The sequence below is a fragment of the Chiloscyllium plagiosum genome, unplaced genomic scaffold, assembly GCF_037043375.1.
Source record: "Chiloscyllium plagiosum isolate Xiang-an unplaced genomic scaffold, Cpla_swu_hap1 HiC_scaffold_13, whole genome shotgun sequence".
Classification (NCBI taxonomy): domain Eukaryota; kingdom Metazoa; phylum Chordata; class Chondrichthyes; order Orectolobiformes; family Hemiscylliidae; genus Chiloscyllium; species Chiloscyllium plagiosum.
The window spans coordinates 21,349,218-21,363,344 of NW_028270151.1; the positions used below are offsets into that span (position 1 = coordinate 21,349,218).

A 14,127-nucleotide genomic window follows, 5' to 3' on the forward strand; every position below is an offset into this window, starting at 1 on the left:
AGAATGCAGGTGAGTGGCGCTGGTGGGGGCGGAAGTGGTGGCAGACATGGCAGTAGGGGTGGTGGAGGTCACTGAGCGTGTGGCATCAGCGATGATATGAGGGGCGGAAGTGGCTGTGGGAGTGGCCATGATGGGGGCAGAAGTGACATCATCATCAATCAGCGTAGGGGTGGTAGCTGCATCAGCCGCATGGCTAATGGTGTTTCCGAGGCCAGGGGAATCTTCTGAAATGTTTGAGGAGCGCTGGTTATGGAGGTGGGTAGATAAAAGTTTGTTGTACTTACAGTTTTTGATGTTTGAGATGGAATTGAAATACTGTTTGTTGAGAGTATGGATTCTCCTGAGGATGTAGTACAGAGTGGGTCCTTTGCAATTCTGAGAGAGTGTGGCCCTCAGCTGAGGCAGGGATGACTGTAGAGAGGTTAGGTGGCGGCGCATTGCTCCGAGCGTGGAGCAGAGGATCTTGAAGGAGAACCGTTGCTGGTGTTTTTGAATCTGTAGTCTGTACTGTTTGTCCTGTTCGGGTCCGAACTCTGCTGGATTAAAGGTGGTCCGGAGTCCGTGTGGGATGGGTTGGTTACGGAGGCAAGCACTGAGGAAGCAAATGTGGCTGTAGTAGCAGGTTTGTTTCAGGACATGGTTGAAGAGCTTCAGGGCAGAGGAAATGACCTGGGAGTTGCAGTGGGAGAGAGACTCCCTGAGATTCTTGTAGAGAGAGGAGGAAAACTTCTTCAAGGCAGGCATCCTTGCAAGAGGATTCGCAGTAGGGTTAAAATCAACGAGATAAAAACAATGACTGCAGATGCTGGAAACCAGATTCTGGATTAGTGGTGCTGGAAGAGCACGGCAATTCAGGCAGCATCCGAGGACAGGCAAAATCGACGTTTCGGGCAAAAGCCCTTCATCAGGAATAAAGGCAGAGAGCCTGAAGCGTGGAGAGATAAGCTAGAGGAGGGTGGGGGTGGGGAGAAAGTAGCATAGAGTAAAATAGGTCAGTGGGGGAGGAGATGAAGGTGATAGGTCAGGGAGGAGAGGGTGGAGTGGATAGCTGGAAAAGGAGCTGGGCAGGTCGGACAAGTCCGGACAAGTCAAGGGGACAGTGTTGAGCTGGAGGTTAGAAACTAGGATGAGGTGGGGGAAGGGGAAATGAGGAAGCTGTTGAAGTTCACATTGATGCCCTGGGGTTGAAGTGTTCCGAGGCGGAAGATGAGACGTTCTTCTCCATGCGTCTGGTGGTGAGGGAGCGGCGGTGGAGGCGGCCCAGCACCTCCATATCCTCGGCAGAGTGGGAGGGGGAGTTGAAATGTTGGGCCACGGGGCGGTTTGGTTGATTGGTGCGGGTGTCTCGGAGATGTTCCCTAAAGCGCTCTGCTAGGAAGCGCCCAGTCTCCCCAATATAGAGGAGACCGCATCGGGATCAACGGATACAATAAATGATATTCGTGGATTTGCAGGCAAAACTTTGATGGATGTGGAAGGCTCCTTTAGGGCCTTGGATGGAGGTGAGGGAGGAGGTGTGGGCACAGGTTTTACAGTTCCTGTGGTGGCAGGGGAAAGTGCCAGGATGGGAGGGTGGGTCGTAGGGGGGCGTGGACCTGACCAGGTAGTCACGGAGAGAACGGTCTTTGCGGAAGGCGGAGAGGGGTGGGGAGGGAAATATATCCCTGGTGGTGAGGTCTGTTTGGAGGTGGTGGAAATGTCGGCGGATGATTTGGTTTATGCGAAGGTTGGTAGGGTGGAAGGTGAGCACCAGGGGCGTTCTGTCCATGTTGCGGTTGGAGTGGTTGGGTCTGAAGGCGGAGGTGCGGGATGTGGACAAGATGCGTTGGAGGGCATCTTTAACCACGTGTGAAGGGAAATTGCGGTCTCTAAAGAAGGAGGCCATCTGGTGTGTTCTATGGTGGAACTGGTCCTCCTGGGAGCAGATACGGCGGAGGCGGAGGAATTGGGAATACGGGATGGCATTTTTGCAAGAGATAGGGTGGGAAGAGGTGTAATCCAGGTAGCTGTGGGAGTCGGTGGGTTTGTAGAAAATGTCAGTGTCAAGTCGGTCGTCACTGATGGAGATGGAGAGGTCCAGGAAGGGGAGGGAGGTGTCAGAGATGGTCCAGGTAAATTTAAGGTCAGGGTGGAATGTGTTGGTGAAGTTGATGAATTGCTCAACCTCCTCACGGGAGCACGAGGTGGCGCCAATGCAGTCATCAATGTAGCGGAGGAAGAGGTGGGGAGTGGTGCCGGTGTAATTATGGAAGATCAACTGCTCTACGTAGCCAACAAAGAGACAGGCATAGCTGGGTCCCATACGTGTGCCCATGGCTACCCCTTTGGTCTGGAGGAAGTGGGAGGATTCAAAGGAGAAATTGTTAAGGGTGAGGGCCAGTTCGGCCAAACGAATGAGAGTGTCGGTGGAAGGGTACTGTTGGGAACGTCTGGAGAGGAAAAAACGGAGGGCTTGGAGGCCCTGGTCATGGTGGATGGATGTGTAGAGGGATTGGATATCCATGGTGAAGATGAGGCGTTGGGGGCCAGGGAAACGGAAGTCTTGGAGGAGGTGGAGGGCGTGGATGGTGTCTCGAACGTATGTGGGGAGTTCCTGGACTAGGGGGGATAGGACAGTGTCGAGATAGGTAGAGATGAGTTCAGTGGGGCAGGAGCATGCTGAGACAATGGGTCGGCCAGGGTGGTCAGGCTTGTGGATCTTGGGAAGGAGGTAGAACCGGGTAGTGCGGGGTTCCCGGACTATGAGGTTGGAAGATGTGGGTTGGAGATCTCCTGAGGTGATGAGGTTCTGTATGGTCTGGGAGATGATGGTTTGGTGATGGGGGGTGGGGTCATGGTCAAGGGGGCGGTAGGAAGAGGTGTCCTCGAGTTGGCGTTTGGCTTCAGCGATGTAGAGGTCAGTGCGCCAGACTACCACTGCGCCCCCTTTATCCGCTGGCTTGATGGTGAGGTCGGGATTGGAGCAGAGGGATTGGAGGGCTGCGCATTGTGAGGGTGAGAGGTTGGAGTGGGGGAGGGGGGTCGACAGGTTGAGGCGGTTAATGTCCCGGCGGCAGTTGGAAATGAATAGCCTAACAAGCCATTGAGTTCCATGGTATCTAGGGATGGCCATCAAATCTGGCTTTCCCAGTGGTGCCCACATCCCATCAAATAATAAAGAGAAAAGTAATTGGAATCACTTCAATGGATCAGCTATTAAATTTGAACTTTGAGAAGACAAAATTCCATGGATTTGAAAGTTCTTCCTGACCCACTGGCTTAAAAATATACATTCACAATCTCATAATACAACCCACTGAAACATTTAAGGAGTAAAATCTAGAAATGTTGGAGCGTGTGGAGTGGAGCCCCACTCAAATAACAAATTGTAATTTTTATTTACCAAATATTTAAAACAGATTAACATTTTCCTGAAAATATTTTCTTTGTGTATTAATTACTTCAATTCCACTGCCTCAAAGAAAGTGAAAAGTAAGTAAAACATTGAACTATCACCCACACAACTCATCTTTGAATGAATTTGTAAGTTTACCTGCCCCTGGGTAGGTGCGATTGTGAATCACACTTGTTTGGAGTGATGTTCCAAGTTGGGAGCCCAAGTGGATTTGCCGTGTTTCAGGTGAACTAAGGATTTCAGAAGTAGCCAAGTTGCTCCTGTAGGAATAAGACAGTGAAAGTACCAGGTAAATTTGTTGTAATCAGCGAGATTTGTCAGACATAGCAGCTTGGTCATTCAGAATTAGATGGGGTAAAATTCCTTCATTCGAAAGGTTGTGAATATTTGATTTTATCTTGCCCAGAGGCCTGTGGAAACCTAATTGATGAGTTAAACTGAGATTGATAAATTTCTGAATTTTAAGGGACTTGGGGGATATTGGGATAAGGGAGGTAAATAGAGGTAAAGTCAAAGATTAGCCATGATCATGTTGAATGACTAAGCAGGCTTGAGCGGAAATATAACCTGTATCTGCTTCAAATTCTCATGTTCAAGAACAAATTCTATAGAAATAAAGAAAAAAAAGTGAGAAATGTTAAAGAACAATATTCTATTGTTTCATTTGTGGATTGGTTATCTTTAAATATTATTTGCTGATTAAATCTTGGATCCTTTAAGCATCCAATTGCCTCAGTAAACAGATAGTCCACATTTGAGCCTAACCACTTCTACATGAACCTGGCAGGATCTGATTAGCTGCCTATTTTAAGGTAAAAAATGAGCAACATAATCCAATCCAATCAATTCTTCATCAATGGATTATGTTAAAATTCTTCCCACCTTTTAAAGGGTTATAGTTACAATTTGCAAAAACACTGAAACAGATTGTTTCTTCAAATGCAAATCTGCTGTTCCTCAATTAGTTTGAGACTTGTGGTCACTTTAACATCGCTAAGGTTTTCATAACCGAAGTCCTCTAATGAAATGCTGGAGCTAAACACAATGCCAACTTTTCTGGCCTCAAATCAGTTTTGGATTTGGCAACAAGTGGCCACCCAACTACTAGATTCTACGCAGTCTTGGTCTCTTCTCTCTGCTCCCTTGCTGATTCCAGAGAATGTGTTGCATTTAAGTGAAACAATATATGCCAAAGATTACTTATCAATGCTATCCTTGGGGTAAAACTTGATAGTTGTTTTTAAAATGGGTGTTTGTGAATTTGCAGTTCATTTAACATAAAAACAGAATCACACATCACAGAAGGAGGCCATTCAGCCCATCATATCTAATCTGGATCTTTGAAAGAGCTGTCCAATTAGTCCCATTTCCCTACTCTTTCCTCACAACTTGACAAATATTCCCTCTTCAGGTACTTATCTGAACTTTCTATAAGTATCTCTTGAATCTGGTTCCACCATCTTTTTGAGAAGTGCATCCCAAATGCAGATCACTCGGTGGTGTACACATGTCTTCTCACCTCCCCTCAGATATTTTGCATCTCTCTTAAATGATCCTTCAACTTATAACTGACCTTGCCTTTCGTTCTTTGTTTCATCCATCTACACCCCTCCCCCTTACCCTTCTCTAATTCAAAACCCATCACATTTCTGTGTTTCCTCAGTTGTGATAAAAGTTAATAGATCCAAAACCTTAATTTGGATGCTGCTTTGTGCTGCTGAGTGTTCCCAATGTTTTCTGTTTTTACTTCAGATTTCTAGCATCTGCAGAGTTTTGTTTTTGTGTAATAAATCTGTACCCTCTTCATACCTCATTTCACATCCAGCTTTTACCATGAAGGGTGTGCAACAGAAATATTTTGAGCATCACCTGTCGAGGAGCCGTGGTTCAAAGTGGACACCAAGAGTTTGAATCTTCTGCTGTCTGGGATCCATCAACTGCCCCTGAGGGTTCGTTAGCATCATTTGATTTCTCATCAACATTTCTTGTCGGTGATAAAACTCTGAACAAAATAAAGATGCAACAAATTGATAAATGAAAACCACTTGTTGCAATTGTTTTCCTGATCCTTTTTTTTTATAGATATTTTTATTAGAGATTTAACATTTTTACAAGTTTACAAAAATAAACAAAACTCTCAAGTACAAACATTGATATACAATTAAATCAAATATACTATAGCCAAAATTTAACCAAAGAAAAAATACCGAAAAAGGAAAAAAAAAACAAAACTCAACTATCTACTAATCTAACCTACAACTAACCAGAGTGTATATTTAAGTCTCTTACATGCTCGGAATGTGTTAACATCAAATGTAATAAAACCCGTATTCGTGTGGGATTCCACTCCTAAGGGGCCCCGGACCAGCCAGGTTTGTAATCTCAATTAAATAAAAGCCCTTGTTAGGATAGCCGAAATGTCTGTATTTATGTAATTCAAGAAGGGCTGCCATATTTTATAAAATAATTCGGTCTTTCAGTGCACCATATTTGTAAGGAGGTCAAGGGGAATACATTCTATAATTAATCTGTACCAATTTGAAAGTCCAGGGGGGCCCTCAGCCACCCAGTTCACCAAAATATTTTTCCTTGCACAAAAAGAGAGAATAGAAAATAGTCTCTTCCCGTACATGTCCAGGGAGGGAAAGTTCGAAAAGCCCAAAAGGAGAGATACAGAGTCCACTTTAATTTCCGTTCCTAAAATTTCTGTCAGGGTACTTGCTACTTTAATCCAATATCTACGGATCTTAGGACAGGTCCATAGGCAATGTACAAGAGTGCTCACCTCTATTTTACATTTGGGACACGTTGGAGATGCTCCTGCCTTAAATTTTGCCAATCGAACCGGTGCTATATGGGCCCTATGAAGTATCTTCAGCTGGATAGCCTGAGTTCTGTTACAGATAGTAATTCTTCTAGCATTTTCCCAAATATCATTCCATGTTTCTATAGAGATTTCTAGTCCCAAATCCTGATCCCATGTTTTAAGCAGATTATCCATATCTCCCGATACTTCATCATGTAGTAAATGATAAATAGTACTGACGGAAGATACCCCCACTGGTCGTGGAAAAATTACATTCTCTATCTGATTTATAAAGACTATCTAATAACGTAGTCTTCTTCTGTATATAACCTCGAATTTGGAAGTATTGAAAGAGGTCTCCATTAGGTAATCCGAATTTCTGACGCAGCTGTTCAAAAGACATCAGGACCCCATCTTTAAATAGGTCCCCTAGACATGAGATACCCCTGGATCTCCAGAGTTTAAAAGTGGCATCTGTAACCCCGGTTGGAACCCCCATGCTCCCACTATCGGTGCATAGGGGGATGTTTTTTGTGAATTACCCTCATTTTGGCGCATTATATTCCAAGCCTTAATTGTATTTAGTATTATAGGATTTTTGCAGTGATCTGTAATGATTTTCCTCTTGTCTGAAAATAAAAGGTTAATAACTGGGTATTTTACTTAAGAGGCCTTGATGTCCAACCAGATTGATTGTGGATCAGACAAGACCCAATCAGCTATGTAACTTAATAGGGAACTTAACTGATATTTCCTAAAATCTGGGAAGTCCAATCCTCCCCTTGTCTGTGGAAGCTGTAGCTTCTTCAGCTTAATGAGGGGCCGTCTATGATTCCAGATAAAGGAACCCAGCCAGCCATATAATTTAGGTAGAGCCAGCCTCGGAGGCATCACCGGAAACATTCTCATAGGATATAGGAGATGGGGCAGGACATTCATTTTAATTAGTGCTATTCTACCCAACCAGGAAATTGGAAGGTCTCCCCATCGCTGGAGGTCCTGCCTTATCCTTTCCAGTAAATGCACAAAATTAGCCTTATACAACTGACCAAATACTGGGGTAATAAAAATGCCTAAATATAAGAAGCCCTCCAGGGACCAATGAAAGGGAAAAAGGGATCCGTCCACTAAGTGGGATATCATAGCAAGGCCACCCATTGGCATAGCCTACAATTTTGAAAAATTAATTTTATAGCCTGAGAATACGCTAAATGTATTATTAACTTAGATTAGGCGAGGTACGGACATCAGAGGATTACTGAGGAATAGAAGAACATCATCTGCATAAAGGGTAATTTTATGTTTACCTGTACCAATCCTCGGGGCCGTTATATTAGGATCAGCTTGTATAGCTTCTGCTAGTGGTTCAATTATTAGCGTAAATAACAATGGCGAGAGAGGACATCCCTGACGGCAGCCCCTACCCACATTGAAGCTATCTGAACCTAATCCATTGGTAACCACAACTGCTTTGGGATCACTATACAATGTTGTGACCCATTTGGTAAACACCTGTCCAACGCCAAACCTTTCCAATGTGTAAAACAAATATGACCATTCAACCCTATCAACCCTATCAAATGCCTTTTCCGCATCTAATGAAACTACAACTCCTGGTATCTTCCCCTGATGACAGGCTTGAATCATATTCAAAACCCTTCTAAAATTATTGGATGATCTACGGCCCTTAATAAACCTTGTCTGATCCTCCTTTATAATATGTGGCAGTACCCTTTCTAGTCTCAATGCTAACGTTTTAGAAAGGATTTTAAAATCTACATTTAGTAAGGATATTGGTCTGTATGATGTACAATCTTCTGGATCCTTTCCTTTTTTAAGGATAAGAGAGATATTTGCCTCTTTCAGCGAAGGCGGGAGACAGCCCTGACTATATGCATAGTTATACATGTCCATGAGTGAACCAGCCAATATTTCTGTGAATTCTTTGTAGAATTCAGCTTGAAAACCATCTGGGCCCGGTGCCTTACCGCTCTGAAATTGCCTAATTGCATCAAGTATTTTTTGGACTGTTAGAGGAGCATTTAGGACCGATGCTTGTTCCGGAGTTAGGCCTGGAAAGGTCAAATTTTTAAAAAATGATTGCATCCTCCTCGTCCTATCTTCACAATCCTGCGATTTATATAACTCATAATAAAATTCTCTAAAGATCGCATTAATCTTTTTATGAGCATGAGTCAAAATACCCGTACTTTCCTTAATAGACGTAATAGTCTGAGGGGCCTTTTTTTTCTTTGCAAGAAATGCTAAGTATCTACCTGGTTTGTCGCCATATTCATATAACCTTTGTTTTGCAAATAATATTTCCCTCTTAGCCGTCTGAGTAGCGTAGTGTTTAGAGCTATCCTAAGAGCTGTAATCCTTTGCAGTTTAATAATAGAAGGTCTATCAGTGTATACTGTTTCAACTGCTTTTAAGCAAGCTTCAAGCAGATGCTGTTGTTCTCCCTTCAATTTCTTCTGGGTCGCTGAATAGGAGATGATCAAACCTCGCGTGTAAGCTTTGATGGTCTCCCACATCATTGATGGGTTGCTAGCTGTACCTGAATTAATTTCTGAAAAAGTTTTAAATTCTTGAGAGAAGTACTTTACAAATTTACTATCTTTCATTAGGAAGGGGTCCATACGCCAATGCCGAGGGGATGTCCCATTGTTTCTCGCCTTAGTTTCCATATATACAGCAGCGTGGTCGGAAATTGCTATACTACCTATTTTACAGGATGATATGGAATTTAAAAAAATCGAGGGGGCAAATAACATATCAATTCTGGTATGACATTTATGTGGATTGGAGTAGAAAGAAAAATCTCTGCCCTGAGGATGAAGACATCTCCATCCATCTACTAATCCTAATTCTTTGTTCAGATCCACCAATTGTCTAGATCTGGGAGATACTCCTGCAGTACTCTTGGGAATCCTATCTATTTCCGGATCCATAATACAATTAAAGTCTCCCCCTATAATTGTATGACGGGCATCAAAAGCCATCAATTTTGAAAAGGCTTCCGTTGTAAATTTAAAGGGGTGTGCCGGGGGGCAGTACAAATTTAAAATCCCATATTCCTCTCCATTTATAAGGGCTTTAATCAAAATATATCGTCCAGATTAATCTTTTATCTGATTTAGGATTTTGAAAGGGAAATTCTTCCGAACAAGAATAACAACTCCCCTACTTTTTGAGCTAAAAGAAGAAAAAAAGGCCTGAATCAAATCCACCCTGTCGTAATTTCAAGTATTCTTTATCCGACAGGTATGTCTCCTGTAGGAGAGCTATATCAACTCTTTCCTTCTTAAGATTTGATAATATTTTCTTCCTTTTGACTGGCGAATTACTCCCCTTGACATTCTGGGTGCACCACTTAACCGACTGATCAGCCATAATCATCTGGGCAAATCCGAGACCCCTCGGGAGGGGGAACCCTATCCAGAACATCCCGAGCATAGAGCATATAAAATTTACAAAAATAAAGCCTCTCTAATACACTCACACCAATACAATAAAAAACTATTTCTAAATAATAAAAAAAATATAAAACATATTTAAGTGGAGATTTCCCCCTTGTTCCCAGGGGGTGTCACTTTCTTTCCAAAAGTCCATCATATCCTCTCCCAACCAATGCCCCACCCTTGACCCAGGCGCTCCTCAATAAAATGAGGAGAATTCAAATATAATACAAAGCTAGAGTTAACAGTGAACACCCTACCCCCACCCATACCAACACCTAGATACATTTGGTAATGTTAATACCATATAAAAACATATAACTATAAAATTACAACCTCAACAAATAATAATTAAATATAATAATACAAAATAACAAGGGAAAAACAACCCCGCTCCTAAAGACAGAGGTAAAATAGAATAAGGTAATCACCTCCCCCCACCAATACTAACCAAACCCCCCGGCTTACACACACACACATACATACATATACACACATATATATAGATATATATATATACACATATACATATTCACATATATACATAAAATAATAAAAAACAAACCCCAACCCCAAGGGGGGGGGGAATCAAATCCCTCTCCCCACCCCCATGATAGTATTAAAAAGTAAGGTAAGAAAAAAGAAAAAAAAGGGGGGGATATAAACCAAAGCGGGGGGAAAGGCAAACCAACATCCATTATCTCTTACAATTTATCTAAGAGAGTCCAAGAATTCCTCAGCCTTTTCTGGTGATCCGAAGTAATGCACGGATCCTTCATGGTTAAAGCGTAGCTTCGCTGGGTAGCGTAAGGAGTATTGAATATTTAAGTCCCTTAAATGCTTCTTCGCCTCGTCGAATGCCTTCCTCTTTTGGACCAGAGCTGGGGAAAAGTCCTGAAATAACATGATCTTGGATCCTTTATAGGTCATAGCTTGGGGGTCTTTTCCAAGATTTCTAGAAGCTTCTAGGAGTATCTGCCTCTCCCTATAGCTCTGCAGCTGGAACAGGACCGGGCGTGGGCGCTGGTTCAAGCCAGGCCCGCGTATTGTGACCCGGTAGGCCCATTCTACCCTTACCTGGCCTGATCCAGCTTCCAGACTTAAAGGTTGTGGCAGCCACTGTTCGAGGAATGCTGTAAGCTGGCCTTCCTCTTCCCGTTCGGGAAGGCCCAGCAAATGAATATTTTTTCGACGACCTCGAGGTCGTGGCCTTTAGCTCCGCCCCTCCGACTCGGCGCTCGATCTTCTTAATGTCTCAGTCGTGCTTCTGCAGCGCAGCCGAGAGTGAGTCCCATTGACTTCGGGACTCCTCGATAAAAGCGTCGATCTTCGCGTCCAGCTTGGAGATCATCTCCACAAGGCTTGTCACTGTAGGTAAGTCCCCCGGGGTGGCTGTGGACGCCTCTGCTGCAGCTGGAGAGTGTTGGGGAGGAGTTCCTGCTTGCTGAGAGCTTTGGGGTCCCTTCCCTTTGGTCATTTTTGCTAAATATTAGACTGTTTAAATGTAATACTAAGCAACTAATTAAATTAAACAGCTATTATGAATGATTTGGTGAGTGTGGTGGGGGTGGATGACCCACTTTACCCAAGTCTTGGGAAGAGCACTATAGACTCAGACTTGCTGTGTCGCCGCCATCTTGGATCCCCCGTTTTCCTGATTCTTAACATCTCAGCTTTCATTATAAAGGATTCAAAAAAACCTCCACTACTTGCTTTACGTTTAATACTGTGGTAGTGTCTGCCATGCCTCAGTGGGAAGCACTTTGTGCTTTATAGGAAGGTAATGAATGGTATAGTGGAAATATCACAAGATTTAGTAATCTCGCCAAAACACTGGGGATATGGGTTCAACTCCTACCATGGGAGATCGTGAAATTTGATTTCAATTTCAAAAGAAAACCCTGCAATTAAAAGCTTGCTGGAATGAAGCTAGTGTCAGTTGTTCTTTTAAAAATCCATCTGGTTCACTAATGACTTTTTAGAGAATTATTGTCCTTATCTTGTCTGGCCTATGCGTGACTCCATACCTGCAGCCACATCATTGATGTAGATAGATTTTTGATCATTAGGGGAATCAAGGTTTACTGAGAAAACTCGGCAATGTAGATGTGAGGAAAATCAGATCAGCCATGATCCTGAATGGCAGAACAGGATTGAGCGGCTGAATGTCTACTTCTATTCTTATTTCTTATGGTTATGAATTCTTGACTGCTGCATGTAATTCAGTATCTGTGTTATTAATGGCCTAGCCAGTGAGACTCATGTTTCATGAATGAATAAAATAACAGAATCTGGAGGCTGTGAGTTCAAGTTCCAGACCAAAGACATGAATGCAAATTTCGGGCTTACACTCTCAGTAGTTGGCACTGATGTGTTCCTTTTTCACATGTAACTTTCATCCTTTCAGGTAACTGTAAGATATTGAAGACCAGTGTTTCCAGGAGGAGACGATGTGTTCCCAACAGTGTCATAGGTTGATATTAAACCCTCAGCTAACATTTGTCAAACATCTAATCTAGTCATTACCCTATTATTATTTCTTAGTGTTTTCTGTATACAAATTGCTGCTGTGTTTCCTACATTACAGGGACTTCATTGGCACTGAAGTGCATTGGAATATCCTGAAGTCATAAAAGGTACTATAGAGATGCAAAACTTTGTTTCTTTAACTGCAATTTTCACTAAAATGCACCACAGACTACAGAAAATTTCATGAATTAAAGATTTCTTGCTCTCCTTTATTCCCTCAATGAAAGATTAAAGTATTAATCTACTGTGACACCTCGATCCAATGCTCTTATTTACTACTGGCATTGAACAAAAACATTAGAGGTAGAGTTTCCTTACTTTGAGTCTGGAGCTATTGGACTGTCTCGGTAAAGGTCATATGGGAGGAGAATTTGAGGGGGTGTATATGCCAGTATGACAGGCCTCCCAAATTTTCAATTTCTTTAACTTAATAATTGCTTTTCCAGAAAACAGTTTTCCCTCCTCCCTTTCATATCTTTCTGTAGTTTTCTGTGTCCAGACAAACCAATAGCAGAACCAGATCTTATGATCTAATGTGCTTGAAATTCAGTGTCTGTGTTATTCATGGCCTCTAAGCCAACAGATAATGAAAGGAAAGAAAAAGTGCTATCTCATTATTTATTTACTAAGATATGGATTCAATTTTGTTAAGGAATTCTGAACAAAGAAAGAGGAAATTAAGACAGATAACTGAAAACCGAGTTAGATCCTTATAGTAACTTAATTAGATCAGTTTTAGAATGTTTATAAATATAGTGAAACTTAAAAGAAACCTCCGGAGTGAAGTGGGTGAAGATTCTGTCACCAGTTATGGGTGATGTAATCTCCAGGATGTACATTAAGGAGTGGGATTGTTGCTTGAACAATGTTCAGAGCTACTGTGTTACCCTTATTATTAAGAGGGCTTTTCCCAAATTTTCAACTACCAACCTTGATCTTCAATTGCTCCAATGCCGTTAGCTATCTGGTACAGATTTTTCTCATCCAAGATCCCTAGTTCATTCAATGTGGACATCTTTCCAAAATGCTCCCTGGGTGTCATGATGAGCTGGATAGCAGGGTCCACTCCTATCCTTCAAAGCAAGTTTCAAAAAAGGCCCTCACAGACAAACTTTTACAAAGTGTTTTAGAGCAGTAAAGAAGAAAGAAAGAGAGAATCTAAACTGACATTGCATCTATTGCAAACAAAGCATGTTTCAAATAGCTTCAAATATTTTTGAATTCGCTGTAAAGGAAACATGGCAGCAGGCTCCCACAACACAAATATGATCCTGACCAGACAATATCATCTACTTCTTAAAGCTGGTTGTGATATGTCATTATCATTTGCAAATTTGGATTTTAAAGTACAGATAAATTGGATATTGTTTCAGTTCTGTGAAGGTGACTAACGTGTTTTTTTTTCCAAAAAGATCAAAAAGTTATTTCGAATGGTGAACTAAAGAAAATTTCCAAGAAATAACCTGAATAAGTTAAATGCCTCTCTCAGATACCTGGTTGATTAATTACTGAATGTATACAAAAGTAAGATTTAAGTCTACATCAGGAAAGATGGTCAGGGGCCAGAATCAAATTTCAGTTCAAAAGAAAAGTTTTACATCAGCAGAAGTTGATTTGAAGAAAGTTTCAATCTGTGAGAGTTTTTAGAGGTTTCCCAGCTGTTGGGTTTGATCTACAAAGCTAGGTTTCAATCTGGAATCGGACTTGTCTATGTTATCATGAGCTGGGATCATAACATGGTTCAGGAAAGCTATTGTAGAATATTTCAGATTTGGGAATTGCAGAGCAGAAGAAAAACTAAAGGAAGGCTGGCATTTATAAAACACTATTCCTATAAGCTTAAGATCATAGAACCCCTACACTGCAGAAAGAGGCCATTTGGCCCATTGAGTGTGCTGACCCATTGAAGAGCGTCCCATCCAGTTCCAGCCCCCCAC

The 14,127-nt window shown here is 42.2% G+C and overlaps 1 protein-coding gene across 1 annotated transcript in view; it reads right to left on the minus strand.

Moving 5' to 3' along the window:
• Positions 1–13,238, minus strand: part of samd7 (sterile alpha motif domain containing 7) — a 36,202-nt gene extending 22,964 nt beyond the window's left edge. Inside the window, 3 exon segments of the mRNA XM_087993221.1 lie at positions 3,533–3,654; positions 5,264–5,396; positions 13,121–13,238. Coding sequence (XP_087849347.1) covers positions 3,533–3,654; positions 5,264–5,396; positions 13,121–13,232 — 367 coding nt within the window. The 5' untranslated portion in view covers positions 13,233–13,238.
• Positions 13,239–14,127: the final 889 nt, after the last annotated feature.